The following is a 20,858-nucleotide window of genomic DNA, read 5'->3' as shown; positions in this document are numbered from 1 at the left end:
AATCTCAGGTAGCTGTCCTTGGTAAATTATGAAATCATATGCAAGGCCAGATTTCCCACATAAATAGAAAATCTTGATGCCCCACGGACAAGGTTTTCCTTTCACATACTGCTTGATACTAAATTTACCTGTAAAAGGCACAATCTGCTCATCTATACAAAGATCTTCTTCAAGGTCCAACTCTAAACACCTAGATCGAATAGCATTGTAGAGTGGCCTTACTTTGAACAGCTTGTCTGCACATTCTGCTGGCATATCTAGTACATTGACTATGTGGAGGTTCGATCGTAGTTCAAAAAAACGATCTCGTGTCATGCTGTCCAGAAACATCCTAATTCCTAGAGCAGTGTCCCAAAACAAACAGACTCTCGGAAATTTCAAAGTCCCTACTGCCAGGTGAAGCCCGAATAATTTTTGTATTTCTTCGGAAGTGGTGTGCCTATACCTTTGCTTGTTTTGCTGAACAGCATACAAATTGGTTTTATCCGCCATTTCCTCAAACAAAGTTGGAGGGATGTATTTATGGTAATAGGTCACTGGCGACAGTAACTCAATATCATCAGTATTATCCACCCTACTATATGGTTCAACCAATACTGAAATAGGGCGATGACGCCAAGAAATGTCACTTTTTCTGGAGACTCGTGCCGATGTAGAAGGTACTGGTTCCTCGTCCTGCTCAGGGTCTAACTGTTCCTCATCCTGCTCTGGTTCCGACTGATAGTCAGCATATCTAGAGTCAATTTTATCGGCCCCAATACGTTGAAAGTTAGGGTTCTCTGTAACTACAACAGTCTCTTCATCGTCAGACAACCATGAATCTGAAACCTCTCCGGTTTCAAGCATGTCCAATATACTTGCGCAATTCCTGGTATTTTGTGGAATGGAATCCATTGTGTGTATATATCTATATCTATATATATTACTGGCTGATTTTATTATTAATTTACCAGTTCAAGTCAAACAATAACAAAAAAATAACATTATATCAAAAAGTAAACAAGTTCATGTTTGAGGTTAGAGTTCCTGTACTGACAGTTCACCACAGGCGTGTTGGATACAATTGTACACATAAATGATTTTGTTCAAAAATAATAATAAAAATTAAAAAAAATTTACACAACTTTTTCTGAATATTTATAAAACTTCTACTAACACAATAAATAATAATATGATATACTATAACAGCGCACAATTTTTCTAGACAACTCTCAAGAGAGACAATTTCACATTCAATGTAAACAATGCACACCGACACACACTATCCTTTTTTTTTTGTTCATATTCCAGACACTGCAAGCAGCACTTGACGAGACATGAATCCTAACAATGTGTACGATTGTACGCAACACGTTTCAACCACCACAATTTTTTTTTCACTGCATTAGAGCAAAGGAAAGTTTAATGTGTACATTTGTACACACTGGGTTTGAAAGGGTTAAAACAATAATAAAAAATTGACATGGAGACTTATTATAAAAAAGACATTTAAATTTTTAAACAAACGTGAAATAAGGTATAATAGTTATCTAGAACACAGCTGCAAGAATTGTAAACTAGAAAAAGAAACTATTTTTTTCTGTGACCTTTACCCCACTCCTACAGAATAAGGAACACAGCAGATACCTGATAAACACTGCAAGATGTGATATCATACAATAAATATAATTATCCATTTATAAGCAAATAACTACACATAAATATTAACTCTTGATATTTTTCACCCTGCCAGTGCATTTTGTTTCTGTTGCAACATGGAACTTAGAAGTCGACAAATTTTCTGCAAGTTGAACCAAATTTTAAAAACTAAAAACTTGAGACATCCCATTTCCAATATTACAGAAAGAAAAGAATGTGCTGTCACAATGTAAAGTTATGGATAAAAGAGCTGTGCTTGCCAAGCGAAGTGGGTAGGGCATCCAAGAATAGGTTTCTTCATGCCTATGTAAAGTCATGTTGAACCCAAATGTTTAGACGTCAACAAATGTGAGTTAAAAATTGATGTGGCAGGGCGTCAATACAATCTGTAATAATATTGCCCTTACCAAATTTCAATTTTTTTTCAGACAAAAGTTTTAAAATAATTTACCAACGTTAAAATTTTATGAAAGAAATGAAGATAAGTCCAGTTTCTACCATCCCCATAGCTGACCCGTTCACATGCTTTATGCAGACTTCCAACTTGCAATAACTTTAAATTTTAAACCTAGGATTGTATAGGAAAAAAAAAAAATTCGAACAAAACGTTGCATGCACCATTTTATAGCGTGAATGACTATGAACTAAAACACCATTTAAAAATAATTATTTTACAGGTTGGGTGATATCAGACTGGAGCATGAAATTTACCCCTTAAATGATTATCGCTGAAGTATTTTTATGACTTTTTTTAAAAAATTTCAAAGTTTATTCTTTAACTTTCCAGAATGCTCAACACAGTAAAGATTTCAAAATTTAAAAAAAAAGTTTGTTTCGTTTTAAATTGTGTATTAGGTTTTTTTTTATATGTAATTTGTGAATATAGAGCAAGGTGACACGAAGAGGGAAGCAAGCTCACCGCGGGCTGGGGGTAGAAGGCGGCCCTGTCCCGGGACTGGGACTCCCGCATCAGCCGCTCCCCCGCCATCAGCCTCTGCTGCTCCGCCCTCTTGCGCTGGTCCTCCTCCGCGCTGCCGGGCGCCCCTCGGGACCCCATCGGCATGCTGGTCAGGTTCCAGCACATGCTGTTGTTGCGCTGGAACAACATCCCTCCGCGTGATGCCACTGCTGCACCCATGAGGCGGTCCCGGTAGCGGCCAACGCCACCCCCTTCCCGCCAACCCATCTGCTCCACGCTTCATCCTCATAAATCCTCTCTTCTCTAATTGCCTAGATGTTTGACGTAACGCCCTAGTTCATCTATTTTGAGACATTTACAGGAACATGTAAACCACAGGTCCCTCCCATCACTATCAGCCAATTTCAATACTCTGTGAATCCAGGAGAGCAATGATTATTCACCACCCTTTGTCCAGCCAATCTTCCCCATATCACTAAACAGCAGGACAGGCAAGGCGTTCGGTGCTAACAGAAGTGGAATAAGCTACAGGGTAGTTTACTTATTCCCTAGCTGCACAAACATAGTTGAGATACTGATTGAACTTGTAGCCAGGATACTTTTCCAGCAAGTGTGATTGCATTTGTATCGAAGTTCTGCTGAAGCATTGCACCTTAAAACTCAGCTCCACCAATTCTGTTAATGCCTCCATTCTACAGATGGAAACAATTCCTAACACTATTCCGATGATTTTTTTTTTTAATGTTTTTAAACTTTCCTGGCATTTAAAAACAACCTATTTTGCTTATCACATAAAAACAGATTACTTGTCATGAAGAGATATTGCCAGAATAAAAAAATAAGACAAAATCACTACAGAAACCACTTTACCACACTTTTATAATTCTATGCAACTTCGAAAAGTACTAATTATTGCAGATGATATTCTGTGGTTATTTATTCGTACAAATTCCAAAAAATAAAATAATGTTATACTTTATGTCAGAACAAATATTTATTGAATTTGATAAATAACTAAATTTTTCACAAGCAGAGGAATGCAAAGAGGAACTAATTCAACTAGAAATCATTCTTGTTTAAGACCATGTGGGAACAGATAATTCTGTTATAACAAAAGTGTTCTGCTAAAAAAAAAAATGAATGTCCCCAAAATTGTTTCATGCCACTTATCAGGGGCGAACCCAGCTTTGAATTTAATGGGGAGGCAGAGGGGTGAGCAGAAGTTGATTTGTGGAGTGTCCAAATTTTCAAAATTTTGACTTCTTAAAAAGCTATTATTCAAATTTTATTCAGTTTTTTTTTCTACGTGGCTTTGTGGGGGTTGTTGCCTCCATCGCGCCATGTATACGATCCATTACTTGTTCTAAGAACTATCTCACGCCAAAAGCAAAGCTGCAACCTGGTCTTGCTTATTACCAAACCATTCAATAACTGTATTTCATGCCATTTAAGACATCTTAAGTTTTTAAAAGCATAGCAGCATTTTAGGTCCCATGAATTATTTACCACTCAGGTGAATGAATTTTATACCAATGTCCATAACATGTTCATCTCATTCCTTACAGGAAATCTGGATTGAAATCTTGACAAAAAAGTGAACTCCATAAAAATATTTTTTTACATGGATAGTTCAAAACAATAATTTAGATTGAGGACTTGATTTGTCTAAGAATGTTATTTATGTGTAGACTGTAACAGATATGGGAAATTAAGCATGTACAAAAATTAATCGCGGCAGCATACAAATCAGCTAGCAGCAGTTAGGGATTCGAACAATTAACACGCACAATTTACAGATACGTAGATGTTATTCTCCCTAACTGCTAATCTTTACATTAGACGTGTTCATACGATGCTAACTACCAATGAGTAACCATGTTTGTGACGCACTTCATGTTTGTTCTCACATGCCACTGAATCACTGCTCTGGAATGTCTTCCTCGCTCTTTGCACCTCCGTAATTTCCACGCGCACAAGTTGCAACTTGCATCAGAACACTGCTTCACCAGAGTTCGGTAGGGCAAAGCATGGATTCAGTGAACTCCAAAACCAGTACATTGCACTCGCTACTAATTGCATATTTCAGATAGATGACAGCTTCGAGAAGATATAACTGTGGATGTTATTGTGATTAGTAAATATTTAATTGTGTGTGTGTATATCACGCGTAGTTTAACAGCTATTAAAGTTTTTAAATGCATTTTTAATTATCTCATTCTTCATTGACCAAAATCATTCTCTCAATTGTACATTAACATAACATGTGGTGCCAAACTTCCAACTAGTAGCCACTGGCAAAGCGCAGTTTCTGTTGACTCACAAAGGGTTACGAATTAGAACGATAGCTTTTATCTCTTTGTGAAAGGATTCAAGTTTCTCGGATTAAATGCCACGAATCTGTACATTACTAAAGCATTCGGAATTGGCGAAGGCGTGAAAGTGCGTCTACTCGACGCGACGACAGCAAGCAGAAGGGGTGTAGGGTAGGGGGGGGGGGGGGAACCAGGGACAAGCACAATAGGCGGCAGGTGAGCGCCTTCCCCTAACCCCTCCCACGAGCTCGGGGGGTGAGCTGTTGTGCGCGGAAGTGGCCGGGCACGAGCAGAGCGGGACTATATTGATCGCCAGCCATGGTCGGGCCGCCAGCCAGCACGTACCACGCTAACGCGGGCCTCAAAAGAGGACGACACGCCATCACAGGGCTCACCTGCAGCGCTAGCACGTCGTAGTCGTAGTTGGCGACGGGAGCGTCCACGTCCATAATGTACACCATCGTCCCCAAGGCCGCCGCCGCGGGCCGGGAACACTTCTCGCAGGAACAGACACCAGCGACACGTGCTGTCACCTCGCGGCCTTGCGGAGAACTGGCGAGCGCCGCGCAGTATCGCACCCTCCCCTCCCCTCCCCTCCCCCGGGAAGGCTCGCGCCCCCTCCACCGACGAAACCGACCTCCCCGCACAGACCCAGATTAAAGAGAGAAGAGTTGCAGGAAGAGAGAGGAGAGATAGGAAAAGGAGAAAAAAGAAGGAGGGGGGGAACAGAGTAGCGGGCACGCCGGGACAGCGAGCAAACATGGCCGCTTACGTAACAATACAGCGCGCGCGGGCGAGACACGGTAATGAACTGAACGTAAAACTGCGCTCTTTCCTTTGTTACGCATCAGTGTTCGACACGCGATGGCACGAGGGGAAAAATTTCCCCCCTCTTCACGACATTCAAGTCAAGACTGCATGATTAACGTGCCCACGCTTCATTGTTTCCGCAAACCATTCTTACCTTCTGATTTACGTGACTAAAAAATAAAATAATTTTTTTTTTACTTTCACGTTGCTGAAGGTTGTTTCACCTTGCCAACCGTAGTTAGTTTTCAGACACAAATTATTTAAAGGAAAGAGCTCGCTTATTTTTTGGTCAGACAAAGGTACAATGTAGCGTATTTAAAGCAAGGCCTACCTCCAAGAACATAAAGGATAGAATTCATATTCGTCATATGAGCAATTCTTGAAACAAGCGTTGCTTGTAATAGTTTTCAAGTACTTCTGACGAACCCAGCAGGTTAAAGTAGGCCCTAAGAAGCTTAGAGAAAATAAAATCAAATTCGCTGGAAATACTAATAGGTATGCTGCATGGCTAACAACGGTGTTCAGTGTAGTTACTTATACCGCTACTTCATCAAGTACTAAATGGGACATATAAGTATTGTTTCTTTGATCATTGCTTCAAGGCTTATACGATAAGAACTATTTCACGAAGTAGTGCTTGTTTGCCAATAAGTCACCGATTATCAATTCAATCCTAAGTCTGCTTATCATGTAGATAAGACTATTTCACTGTCTCATTTCAGTTATAATTGAACGTTACGTGAAACCCTTATAGTAGCCCGCCAACAAGTCATCAGTAAGTATTTGCTTATCTCAGAAAGGTGAAACAAAACTGACCTAACAATTTTAACCACAATTTCTAACATTGTATAATTTTCTAACCCTACGACAAAGTTTATTTTAATATCAGGGTATACCAATAAATGAAGTACTTGTAAAATTTGAAAAGTAGAAGACGTTTTCAATATCAATTTTTGAATTTTCAAATGTTTTAACTATATTGGCAAATTGTTGAAATCACCCTAAAGATTGGAAACGAGTCTAACAAAAATATAACACTTTCGAATGGTCCAATCAGATTTGTTGCAATTATTAGTCCTTTTTTTTTATACAGTAGAGGTAAGGTAATTGAAAGGTTGAAAAAACAAGATGTGAAACATCTCCTAAAGTATGATATTTTTTTGTTTGCAAGAAATTTTTGTTTTTTTTATAACTGTTTGGTCAATGACAACCGAGACATCCTATAGTTTGATTGTGTATACTAACGAAAAGAATAAAAACAGGTTTAACATTTTTTGACTTACTTTGCAACACCAAATCAGCACGTCTCAGGAGCAGATAACAAAAACGCCCGACTCACTCGGCACCAATCACCGACGGCCGAGTGATAGGTCATCCACAAGAAGGAGGACCGTTATTTCTCCTCCCGGCGATAACTTTCTCCTTCCCTTCCTCCGTGGAGCGGTGACGTGTAGTCCGACCACTTCCAGCGCCTTCCGGGACGCGCGGTCATGTCCGCATTGCCGATGTTACACGACGCCGTGGTCACCCGAAAATACCCACAAGGCACGCGAGGTTTCATTACTCGCAGTCTCTTTCTGGTTCCCTGCGAGTTGGGAATTTATTTTTTAACCTGTCACAAAAGCAGATTGCTTGAGAAATACAATACGAAAAAAAGATTTTTCTAAAGATGGAATTACTTTGGCAATTTAAATTTGCCACAAATAACGAGTGATTAATGAAAATATATAGGATGTGTTAAAACATAAGATCGCAAAGTAATCAAAATAACCTATAGTAATTAAATACATACACATAACCTAAAAAAATATCAAATATAAATTTACGATGATCATCTTTTATGTAACGTGACGAATAAACTATTCACTGTCCTAAAAAAACACAATGGACAACCAGCAGACGTATTTACCTCTTATCTTGTTCCCACGAGTAGAAAGACCGCCGGTCAGTAAAACGTGCAAGGGCACCAGTGGGAAAGGTGGGGCGTATGTAACTTGTCAGTACAGGAGCTAATGAGCGCTAGTTCAATTCCCAGTGGCGACAGGGCATACCTCGACCTGAATCCGGACTTGATTAGGTTGGAATATATCAGCATTTAGGCCATCTTCCAACAGGCCAGCCGGAGGCGTTTGCTCTCTAGGTTGGTTATTTCATTTGCTTGTCATTACTATCAATCAAGGAGGCTTCCCTATCAATCCATCACGATAGCTATCTTGCATTTTGTTGTTGGGTCACAGATTTTCTCACCAGATGTTTACAAACAGTTATTTTCAAGGTGTAAAAGGTCGCAAAAGTAATCGCAATTACAAAAACTAGCGTGGACTTTTTACAGCTGTCATATAACTTTTAAGTAAACATCTAAGAACAATCGAGACAAAACTTAAACTAATGTAAGAGATTTCCTAGTGAGAACATTTTTATCCTTGTTAGTTGGCACTACCTAATTCGCTTACGAAAATGAAATAAATCGAGCGAGTCAGAACGAACCTCAACTCAAGATCAAAATTTACCAACATCCTCTAGACGGTTTTTTTGTGCGCAGGCAAGGTGATACAATAAGACAAAATAACTGGCAACGAGTAGTTAGTTAAGCCGCCTGTAGGTGGTGTGCGAGTCCCTCGAGCCTCGGTGCAACCACCGACACGGCAACACCGCGGCCCGACCTTGGAGGTAAGTCATCCGTAGCGAGGCGGCCATGACTCAGCAGCGTGGAGAGAGACAGTGCGTGCTCAGTTCATTTCTACGTCAGTATCGTTTCAGTCTACTTTTTTTTTCTTCTCTCAATAGAACTTCACGTCTCGCCGACAGCAAGGTCATTATAATCTGTAGAGGAGGGGGGGGGGGGGGGGGGGGGGGGGAACACGACAACATTGGGGAAGAGATCAGAACATTGTGAGAAAATGGACCAGGTGCAGCAATTCCTGTTCGTCCATCATGGATGGACACTGCGTTGAAGCCACAATTTTGTCGGGCTGGTGACTCGCGCAAGTGTTTGCCGGGCACCGAAAACATTTGCTGACAAGTGTCTTTGTATATATATACTGTATAGAAGTCGCGAGTGGATAGGATTTACTCTACGTATTTCAGAAGCGTATGATGAGCAGCTTGGGAACTTCACCGCCGCAGTGCGCTGCCGTAACGCCCTGTATCGTCTTAGTTGTTATTTACGCGTTAGAGCGCAGCTCTGTCGCCCGCTGTCATTCCCCGCACCCCTCATCCATCATTCACTGCAGCTCAAGGTCGTTCAACGGGAGGGGGAAGGGGTGTTTGAAGAGTTCGACACTTGTCCGCTAGGGACCACCACAAGTCGATGCCCTAGAGATGGTGGCGATTGCGGCGTTGAATTAACCAACTACCTCAAAACCGTATTATAAATTTTAACCTGGGCTGGCGACTTCTATACAGTATATATATTCAAAGCAAATGTGCGCCTTGTGGAAAGTTTGATAGCCTGTGTTTTATGGTAGCGACTGACGACGGAGTCCTAATTCATACCTAATAATCAGGCGTGGTCAAGCACCATTCCCGAAATGTTTTGCATGTTTAAAATGGGGTTATTAGCATGACATTTCCTGATAATCCCTAGCTCCATGCCAGCACGTATGTTCTTCCGTGTTTTCTTACATCTGCGCAGAGGCTGGGATCTTTCCTAAATTCGTGTAGTGATACCAGGATCTAATGGGCTATGTGCTGGTAAGAAATGTCGCAAGAGGTATCCCTGCTGGAAAGGAAAATCTGCATATCTGCACAACACGTTTATCAGTAGCGTCAGCATTCGTATTTACAAAGTTAATATTGGGTCTGTCGTTCAGTCACGACAGTAAATATTGCAAGCATTCAGCCCAAGGTCAGCGATAAAATCTGTACCGCTCTCAGGCTCAAACTAACGCGGCACAGTGCAGTGCAGGCTTCTGTGGCTACAGCGTAAAACTTATTTCACATAATGTTAATTAATAGTGGTCTGTAGAAGACTAACCAAGCACTTTTAAATCCCTGTTAAATATTACCTACTTCCTCTGACTCAACTCAATACTTAATGAGAGAATGATTTGGGTGTCACATTATTCAAATAAACAAATAGCTGTGTCCTTTCACTAACAGTTTTTAACCCGAATCTCATTGCACCAATCGAAATATAATTCAAGCAAATAATTCTTGATTTAAATTTGTGGTGGTTAAAAAGCATCACTGCGATTAAAAAAAAATAGAATTAACCATATACACACGTACAGCACAAATTATTTCAAACCACTTGAGATATGTACCTAGAAAAAACAATTTTCATACTGTAATAGCTAGAGACCTGCAAAATTCGCGGATTCATTCGGTGATAGGCTAGAATTCAAACACATATACCTCTTAGATAATTTTGCTATTGGCTTACTGTTCATCTGGACGAATCTCAACCAATTATAAACCCTCAACCAAAGAAGGATCGTATCACAGACAAACCAGCTGAGACGACTTACAAGTCGGCAGCCAATGAACTTGCGTTATTTGCCCGAGTGTACAGGGGTATGTGCAGTCTATCCTGAAGACCATCGAAACCACGATTTTTGCAGGCCTCTAGTAATAGCTAATGATTAACTTCATTTTACTGCCGCATGTTGATTTAACGCCTGCGCATTGTGAATAAGCACTCGAAAGAAACGCACCGACCCCGAGACGCCAACATGCACGGGAGTGGTCGTGCGTAGGGGGCTGGTAGCGCACTGCAACCTTCATCCTGCCGGCACTTGGCAGAGACCTCGCGAGGGGCCGGCAACATGGCGGCCGTGACGTCACCCGGCGGCGCGCGGATACCGGGAAAGCTCGGGCGCGCGGCCAAACGCGCGAGGGGGGAGAGCTCTTCCCGGAACAGCACCGCGCATTATCTGACTGGTGCGAGTGCCGGGCCCAGAGCTGCGCCAGACACGCACTCCCCGACTCGGGCGCAGCTGTCGTCTTCGCCTCCTCGCGCGACGTGACCTTGGCTGCGACTGTCGTTCCGCCACCAATCAGGGCCGTGGCTTCGGCACTTGAGTCCATCTGCAGCTGTCGTCCAGATTATCTGTTTATATCATCGTTGGGTTCACACTCCTTCGTTCTTTTTTTTTTCTGATCATGTTGCAACTGTCTCGTTGTCAGCTCACTAATTCCTAACACCGAATTATCTGTGCCGCCTTATTCATTTAACATTTCACACTGGCCGATTTTTGGATTTGTTTTTTTTCTGCGAATTTTGTGTATTCGTCTTTCCAGTCCAGTCTTGGGATTTCTCTATGGCACACAACCCAGCACTGACGTTAGGTCCATGTAATCTTCATCATTACAAGAACGATTCACTTAAAGAATGCTCTAAAGGGCGCACTGCGATGCCCACGGCGGGTTAACTGTAAAAGCATCTCCGGGACGCGGCGGGGTCTGCTCCGGCCCTAGGGAAAGGCCCCCGCCAACTCGTTTTAAAGGAGGCCGACCGCCGCTCGACCGGTTACTGCCGCGCTCGGGCTGCATCACAGCCGCCACGTCAACAAGTCTTAACTACCATCACGGCTTTCAGTTGGAACGGAAGAGCGATCGAGCCTTAACACTATCCGCGCAGTTCACCCATCATCAGCCTTCTTACGACATCGCCGATCATCAAAGGCCAAGGACGTCTCGAAAAATTATTGGCAAACAAGCCATGTAGATACACCACGCAGCTGAAATATAAAATGAATTACAGTCCGCGTGAGAAACCATAGCCGGCAGGTTAGCTGCAACACAGCTCTCGCGAAAAACGTCCTTGAGAGCGGTCAGAGCGGGGGGGAAAACTCCGCCGCCCGCATTTTCCGTGTCCATTTTTTTTTTACCAGGTGATTTCTTCACGAGGAAAATCTGCGGTTAGGTGCTCTTTTTTGCACGCCAATTTTGCACCCTCCATCCACACTCGGCAACAAGGACGGGACAACGCAATAAATTGGCAAGCACTCGTGTTCTAGTGCATGCGCTAGTGCTCACAAGACAGCTGCAGAAAAGTACCAACTATTGCGTGCATTGGCGTGGAATTACACGGGCAGCACGTGCGTGTACATTCAACAAGCCCAACACGCAACATGAAGCCGAAAAGAAAAAAAAAATACAAGCATTACAGCGACCTGACCAGGGTCATACTGGGCATTTTTAAGGACTCCATCTACAACTAGAAAATATGTTGAGTTTCACTGGGGAATTGCATTTGGATCAGTCAATTTCTAATATTTTTTTTTCTACAAGTCACCGCCAAGTGAAACTGACGGCATAAAGGAAAACTGAAATTGCTAGTGGAAGGAGCGAGACAGCGAAGCGCAGGGGGTGGGGGAGAGGGGACTGGATCGATGCCGTCGGCTGAGTCACCGGGGGCCCCGCCTCGTGAGACATCACCGGCGCCGACCTGGCAATCCGCGCGCCACACGGCAGACGGCTTTCATTCCCTGCACATTCGCGGGCAGCTCGCTTTTCACAGACGAGAGAGCCAAAACCCCCCCCCCCCCCCCAAGTTCCCCGAAGTTCATGCTTTTTTTTCTCCGTATCTTTAATGTAGCTATCCTAACCAAATCAACCGTCCACAATGTTATTTTAAAGTATTTATAATGTAGCTAACCTAACCTAATTGACCATTTAGTATCCTTTTACCAACACCGCCATATTTATTTACAATGAACAAAAAAAAAAACAACCTGAAATGCACTATCGGCGGTTTGGCTCTCTCGTCTGTGAAAAGAAGGCTGCCCGCACATTCGCCCCCTTCACGAGGACCGGTCGCAGCCTCGAGGCCAGGACAACTACAAATACCATTCGTGTTGACAATTTTATGAAGGGATAAATTTAATCGAGCCTAGCTAGGTAAAATATTGCAATGCTTAAACAGAACAGTCACATCACAAACAATGCCAATTTTTTTTTTAACAAGTTTAAAAAGTTTGATAGGCTTTCATGTACAAGTGTATAAGTAATGTATTTGTTTACAAATGATGACGAATATTTCCAATGTGTCATGGTCGTAGAATACAAGTTAATTGATTTTGTACCTCTGCAACATAACAATGTGCAAACATCAATAGCTATAATCTCAGTTCTGAAACTAGCAAATAAATAAATGTTTATCACGTGAAAGCCCAAGTTTAAACATTTGCTGCTTTAATATCACAGAATGTAGTTAGTGTTGTGGGAAAAAAGATATTACCTCAAGAATCCTTGAGAATGAAAAAAATAAATAAAATGGCGTATAACAGGAAATGTGGTAAACTCTGATATGCTTGGGACACCAAGCAAGCACGGATCAGGCCTAGCCTCATTCGCCGTGTCTGATGTGTCGGGAGCTGAACGGTGCAGAAGCGAGTGTAGCATTTGATTGGTTAACTTAAAACTTCTGAGGACAGACGGCACCATCTAACATCTGACCGTCATTAACTATATTCGCCAATAAGAAGCACGATTAGTATAACCAAACCCGTGAAATACGCGCGAAAATAATTTCCAAACACACGTTGTATTTGTATGTTTTAACATCTAGTCTTGGGCACTATTTTTGTTCAATTATGATCTCAGTCGAATTGCTTTCAAGCGGGAAACGAAGTACACGAAAATGTAAAAATGTATGTAGGCATGAAATTAACAGGTTATTATCTTTGAAAGATTTGTGCAATGGGAGTGCATGACTTGATGTAAGCTTTTGGACATACGCCATTGCTAAGCACATGCATGTCTGTAGAAGAAAACTACAAAAAAAACCACAAGACAAAAAAAACACAAATTAAGCAAAAATTGCTGTTGTCAACATGATATATACACCACATGATATTCTCATGACAGGAATATGGTCAACAAACAAAGAAAAACAAAGAAAACTGGACTAAGAGAACGAAAAAAAAAAAAAAAACACAAATGATGAATTGAACCCCCAAAAAATTCAGCACAACAGTTGAAACGAGACAAAAAACACCACAAAAACGGAAAGACGAAACAAACACAATAGTTTTTTCCAAAAACAGAAACAAAGCGACGTTTCGGGAACTCAACTGCTATCTGCTCCCGTCCTCAGGCAGAGACGCGCATGGTACGAAAAACACGGGTGCGACAGGTTGGGCCCAAATGTCATGTTGAACGAAACCCCGTGCAGACGGTCCGGAGTAAAGCCAGCCACGCTCTCGTCGCCCGCCGCACCCGGCCGTGAACTCGTAAACAGGTTATAACGGTTGTCGATAAGGCAGCCGCACTCGCCGCCAGGAGGCTCCGCGCGGACAGCACTCCCAGCCACAGCACGGATGCACGGGGAAGCCTTCTTTTCACTGACGAGAGAGCCAAAACTCGAAGTTCCCCGAAGTTCGTGCTTTTTTTTTTTCTTCCGTATCTTTAATGTAGCTATCCTAACCAAATCAACCGCCCGCAATGTTATTTTAAAGTATTTATAATGTAGCTAACCTAACCTAATTGACCATTAGTATCCTTTTATCAACAACGCCATATTTATTTACAATGAACAAAAAAAAAAAACCCGAAGATGCACGATCGGCAGTTTGGCTCTCTCGTCTGTGAATGCACCGGGTCTACAAATACCTGCTGATCCAATTACAGCACTGTTTCACGGACCTCTTTAATAGAATTTTTTTAACAACGTTAAGATATCACAGGGTTAAGTGTTCTTTTTTAATACTTCAGTTGAGGAAAAACTAGCTATCTTTAAACAATATTGCAGTTGTGGTAATTATTTTTTAAAACTAAAAACTAGTATCCTTTGAACAAATGATTATTTTTTTTAATTACAATGATTATATATATATATATATATATATATATATATATATATATATATATAAATTTAGCTTCCGTATGTATTTGGCCGCAAAACTCGGAAAGTATACGATGGTTTGGATTGAAATTTTTACAGAACATTGCATCTTAACAGAAGTGTGTTTATATGAAATAAAAGTTTGGGAAAATCCACCGGAAAAGTCGGAAAAAAAAGTTTCTATAACTAAATATCATGGTCACCCAACTTAGTTGTGACCACGCTCGACGATGCTGTACCATATTGTCGAAGTTCAAGCACATCAGGCTACTCGACCATTGTGCCTTGACGACTATAATTTACACAAATATGTATATATATATATATATATATATATATATATATATATATATATATATTTCAAGAAAGAATAAAAAACTTTATTTAATTTGAAAGTATATTCTTTCGACTCTATTGATAAAAATATGTTTAAATTAAAAAATACATTTCGTACAATACATTTGAAAATTAAATAATTCTTATCTTATAGCTTATATCTTATATATTGCTATTATAATCTATATCTATAAAAATGTTATGTTGGTTTGTGTACGCTTCAAAAACTCAAAAAGTTCTGCACCGATCGAGCTGAAATTTTATATATTTTATATATTTTTTTTATATACAACCCGCATCAAGGATTGTTTTTATCTACTTTTCACGTCAGCAACATACCCGCAACCGCGAAAAAGTAACTGCGCCATTTTATTAATGTGTTTTCTCACCAATAAAAACAAAAAACACAAATTTTCTGTTATGGAAAAGTTTCTCCATGCCAAAGGATTTCTCTTAGCAATGGAAAAAACTATGTCAAGTGAAGCGAGCGGGAAATGGCAATATACAATGAGAATGATTTTATTGTAAGGTGCAATAATTAAAAAATGACTAAGCTTACCGGTATGGGACTATATATACAATATGAATGAGGTACTTTAGTGTGATCGTGTCTCGATTGAGCTGCGCCGTTATCCAAATCGTAAGTAGAGGTTATGTTTTGTATGGGTCTATCACCACTTGATGTGGGATTGCATGTAGATGGTTCTAGGCTATTCATTTTTTGAACTCCTTAGAACCTATACATTTTTTTTAAATTTTTAATTTAATTAATATGTTCTATCGCCAATAACAACAATTGCATCAATCGTAAGTAGAGGTTATGTTTTGTATGGGTCTATCACCACTTGATGTGGGATTGCATGTAGATGGTTCTAGGCTATTCATTTTTTGAACTCCTTAGAACCTATACATTTTTTTTAAATTTTTAATTTAATTAATATGTTCTATCGCCAATAACAACAATTGCATCAATCGTAAGTAGAGGTTATGTTTTGTATGGGTCTATCACCACTTGATGTGGGATTGCATGTAGATGGTTCTAGGCTATTCATTTTTTGAACTCCTTAGACCCTATACCTTTAATTTAAATTTTATATTTAATTAATATGTTCTACGGAATTTTTAAAATCACTTGATCAGCCAGGGATACCACCACACATACTTAAATTGAAAATATGTGTGCCAATTACCCTCTTGCGGAATATTAATCAGCCAAAACTCTGCAACGGCACGCGACTTTCAGTTAAGAGATTAATTAATAACGTACTGGAAGCAACGATTTTAACGGGGCCTTTCAAAGGTGAATATGTCCTCATTCCTCGAATACCCATGATCCCGACCGATACACCATTTCAATTTAAAAGATTGCAATTCCCAATTCGATTGGCATTTGCAATCACAATCAATGAAGCTCAAGGTCAATCTTTAGAATTGTGTGGTTTAGATTTAGATGCGGATTGCTTTTTACATGGACAACTGTATGTTGCGTGTTCCCAAGTCGGAAAACCAGATAGTCTTTATATCTACGCATACAGTGGAAAAACAAAAAAAAATATTCAATCACAATGTGCCACAGCGAAACGTGGCAGGGTACAGCTAGTATATATATATATAACATACTCGGCAAAGGCGTAATTTTTTATGTGTTGCAATCAAACTACCTTAACCTTGCACATATAAAACACTGTAAAAAAAATTTTTTTTGCATGCTATACTGGAATCCTCGAACAGAATAGTATGTTAACACATTCTGATGCTCCCTAGATTACAGAACCCTATGAGATAGTGGAAATTATTGGAAAATTTGCCTAGATTCAAAAGTAAAAATATTAAAATTTATCACTTAAAGATATTCATTAACTGGAGAAAGACAATTGAGTAAATTCACCGGTCATTTTATGACTAAAGATACAATTGAATAATCTAGTACATATTTATATGTATAGGTGCCAAAACATAAAAATTTTTAATAACTTATTAGTTCATGAAAAAAATTTGTTGAAAACCAACAAACAACATTTCATACCAGAATATTTATCTTATCTAACCGCCACTTTCCAGAAAAAAAATAAGAATTATTTAAGCCTGCCTTTCTCTTGGTTAACACAGAGCAAACACACACTAATATCTTTATCTTATCTCAAGTTAGGAAGCCTCATTAATGATGAACATGAGAAAATGCTATTGATGACGTGGTGCAGAAAATATGCAACCCTCAGAGCCTCACTACCTAATTACTAACCTGACTATCAGTGCTTGGTACTTTTACAATGTCTCAGCAAGATAACACTATACACACAAGATAGCAGCCATGGGGAACTAAGAACCAGCACACTTATCAGCTCTGATAACATACATTGTGAAACACTAGCACTGAAGACTTACATCCAACCACATCTTCTAAATTAATGTAAAAATATTTTTGAATTGTTTGTTGAATTCTAGCTTTAACACAAATTAATAATTTCACAACAAGTAACTTTTTTTATTAATGCTTAACAGGGTTCTTCGATATTTTTGGTTGCCATTATGAGAATTAAGAGTTCAAAAGTAACTTTCCAAGGAAAAAACTTATTACACCGATATGAGATTGTAAACTGTATCTACTTTTCAGTTAAAATCTGTTAGATAAGGCATTCGAACTGGATCAATATAATGTTGACAGTAAAAATATACAATAAATACAATAGAGATTCCTGGAACTCTTCAGTAGCTACTGTTAACTCTAAAAAATTTATTATTACTGTATGTGATAAGAATCATATTCAAAAAATTAAGTAACAATCACAACTGGCCCCTCAACAAATTCAGTCTTATTTAGGACTATTCTATTTTCGCCTAGTTCAAATTTAAAGACTTTTCTAGGCCACAATCAATGTAAGGATTTTTAAAGCCTTGAAACCACACACTGGGAAATTAAAGACTTTCAAGCACCATAAAAACCATGGCTTTATCACAATGGTTCTCTGCAGTGAAAAGAGTGGTATGCCTTCGCAAGCATACTGTACATACTCATTACTAATAATTTTTATTAATATTCAAAGTGGCAATACCTTCTTCTAGCTTGGATGAAACATAAAAATAACAAAAAAAAATAATTAGGTGAGAAGTAATTTCGGCCAGGATTAAAACCAGGACTTGCCAGCCATAAAGTCAAGCCACCTGACGTCTTGCCTGCACACCCAAGGATATCAACTAGCAGCGAACAAACAGAACACTCCAGCAGACAGGCAGGAGGCGGGACTTGTCTAACCAGTACCGCCAACTTTCTAGCAGCCCCGACACCCGCACCAGGGGCAACCACAACCAGCCGCTCCATTCCACGTCTAGATTCACGACCACCTTCACGCCCCACCACACAACCACTTATGGGGAGGGCACAAAAAAAAACCTATTGTCAATCCACCACTTTTGAACTAAAATGTTGTTTTAGTCTTTACATACTCAATAATTTGAAGTTTGATAATTTTAAACTAACGTCGATTGAAGTTTATTCAACTCATAAATTATTCTAAGCACCTTGCACTACACAGTTTTGGGTTACGTTTACCTGCATTTCAAGGTTGTTTAACGGTAAAGGGAAATCAAAATTAGTGGTACACTAAATCACCTCTTTCAACAGCTAAAGAACCGACTGAATCTACTAGCACAAAAAAATATGGTGTAGCATCCAAACTGTATCAAACAAAGCACAATGACCAAAAGAAAATATTTAGCAGTCATGAAAGTTATGGTCTAAATAAATATAGAATCAGGATGTAATCCACATCTGTTGAACAAGTATTTTAGATTACTGCTGAAGGGCCAAAGTTTCAGCTAGAATCCACAAATCTTGTTTTAAAATCTTTCAGCAAAATTTTTAGAAGTTCTTTATCAGCCAATGAAATAATATCCATATGAAAATTTCAACAAAATCTATAGAAAAGAAACTGAACTCTTTCTCGCTCTCTCTGCATTCAATTTATAACAGAATCTGCATTCAATTTATAACAAAAATTTGACATGCTAGTTGCATAAAACCAATCTGGGGGCCAATAACAAACAGGAGCCGAAACACGAGTGTGTGGATATAACTCCAGTCATAAGCAGTAAAAAAGTGTACCACACAGGCCACACAACTAAAATAGCAGAGATTCTGTGCATGTTTTATCTAGTACTACACCTCAGTCAAACTAACAACAGTGCTTATTGTCATGTTTATCTTAAAGTCATGATGAAAAAAAAATAGCTGTTCAAAATCACAAATATTATACGAAAAACATCCTCAATTTTATTGTAAAAAAATTACCACAAAATTTAAAATAAGCAACAATTAACTTTATGAACACACAAAAATTATAAAAAATAAAAAAAAAACTTTAATAAAATAAACACACACTTTTATATTCTATATAAGACACTAGCTGCAGTACCCGGTGTTGCCAGAGCTGAACACAGGGTGAAGAGGTTTTTTTTCGAAATCAGATGAAGACAGTAATTGTCTTCTTAATTTAATGTCAAGTGTGCAAAATAATTTTTATTACTGGCAGAACCCTGCAGATGTTGTTCTACCAGTGTATAATTATTTACCTCTATATCTCCGTTAGTTCGCTAGCCGCCGCAAGCTCTACTAAGCGGATGGGTCTCACCAAGGAGAAGGATAGGAAGTTGCCAGACCATATTACGTATATGACAGTATAGCAGCAGACATAGAAATATGACACACACTCACAGTTTGTATATCTATGACCTACGATTTTATGTTACAAAAATGAATTTACCCCTTTTTCACTCCATTAGGGATGGAATTTCATAGTAATATGTGGCTTATGTGTTAATCCAGGTACTGCGCTAGCTGTATGCAAAATCTCATCCAAATCTGTTCAGCGGTTTGGGCGTTAAGGAGTAACAAACATACACACAAACCTTCGCTTTTATAACATTAGTAGGATAATTTCAATTATTTGAAAAAAGTGTACATTCAAAACATACATTTTATACACTAAAATTTTAATCCATGCTTAAAAATAATAATAATAAATTTGTAAAACTTGTTTAGCACTTTAAAGCTAACAGAAAAAGAATTGCCACAACATTGAAGACATCAAGAAACAACCTTCTTGGAAACAAAACATCATTGCTGCCAATCAGAAATTAATCCAGGACAACCTATTAGTTAACTGCAAGAGTACATATGCTCAGTTAAATAAGACAAAATGCATTTGCTGATACATAATAATATAAGTTTAGCAACAGTTAAAATGCAATGGAAGAATGAATAACAAACATCAAAAAAAAATTAACTAAATGCTTAAAAAATACATTAAGTGTGTTGATTCAAGATAAAAAGATATGCAGCAAAAAACTGATGTAGGAAAACAATTTTGGCATCAAATGGCACCCTACATAAAATAAATTGTAGGCATTAGGCATATTATGCAAAAATTAACTTTAACCATAAAACACCTAAATTCTACAAAATATACCCATGTAACAGTCACCAGTCTCAATATAGGATAACAATTCATTCACTCCTAGTATCTCCTATATCATGATATGAAGAGTCTGTCAACCGTGAGTATAAATGTTTATTTCAGCGCTGTATCTCACTAATTTTCATAAACAAAATAGCTGAGTTAATAAAGTTGTCTTGGCCCCTAACAAAAATGATCCAAACAAGTTGCATAGAAGCTGAGTGTGAACTGTGAATCCACCCACAGAAACAAGTAAACACCTGCAGAAGCTGAGGAGGAAGGGAAAGGCAGTGTGTCTCTGCCTTTCACATTGTGTGAGATGGCTATCGGGTGCTCTGATCTCTGAACCATCAGCACAAATGTTTAAATGTTACTGCCTAACCAACTAAAATTAATATTAGTCATAATAAAAAATATTTAAAAAACAATTATTAAACTAATATTTTTTATTTTAATTGCAATGACAAATTATAATTCATAACATAAAATTTTATTTTGTTCAAAAGAATGTTTGAGTGCATATAGTGTTTCATTGAATATATACATGAACATACAGATTGTGATGAACAGGTTGTGAGACGAAATTTTTTTTTGTCCATTTC

At 39.0% G+C, this 20,858-nt stretch overlaps 1 protein-coding gene across 6 annotated transcripts in view; it reads right to left on the bottom strand.

Moving 5' to 3' along the window:
* The window catches only part of LOC134533177 (lysine-specific demethylase 3A), a 411,862-nt gene that overhangs the window by 18,874 nt on the left and 372,130 nt on the right, over window positions 1-20,858 (bottom strand). For all 6 annotated transcript variants that reach the window (XM_063370546.1, XM_063370569.1, XM_063370561.1 and 3 more), the window contains one exon: window positions 2,558-2,734. In XM_063370546.1, the coding sequence (XP_063226616.1) occupies window positions 2,558-2,734 (177 nt within the window). The remainder of the gene's footprint in view (window positions 1-2,557; window positions 2,735-20,858) is intronic.

Source organism: Bacillus rossius, chromosome 1 (genome assembly GCF_032445375.1).
Source record: "Bacillus rossius redtenbacheri isolate Brsri chromosome 1, Brsri_v3, whole genome shotgun sequence".
Classification (NCBI taxonomy): domain Eukaryota; kingdom Metazoa; phylum Arthropoda; class Insecta; order Phasmatodea; family Bacillidae; genus Bacillus; species Bacillus rossius.
The sequence above is the reverse complement of the archived record's forward strand: the minus strand, read 5'-3'. Positions and strand labels throughout refer to the sequence as shown.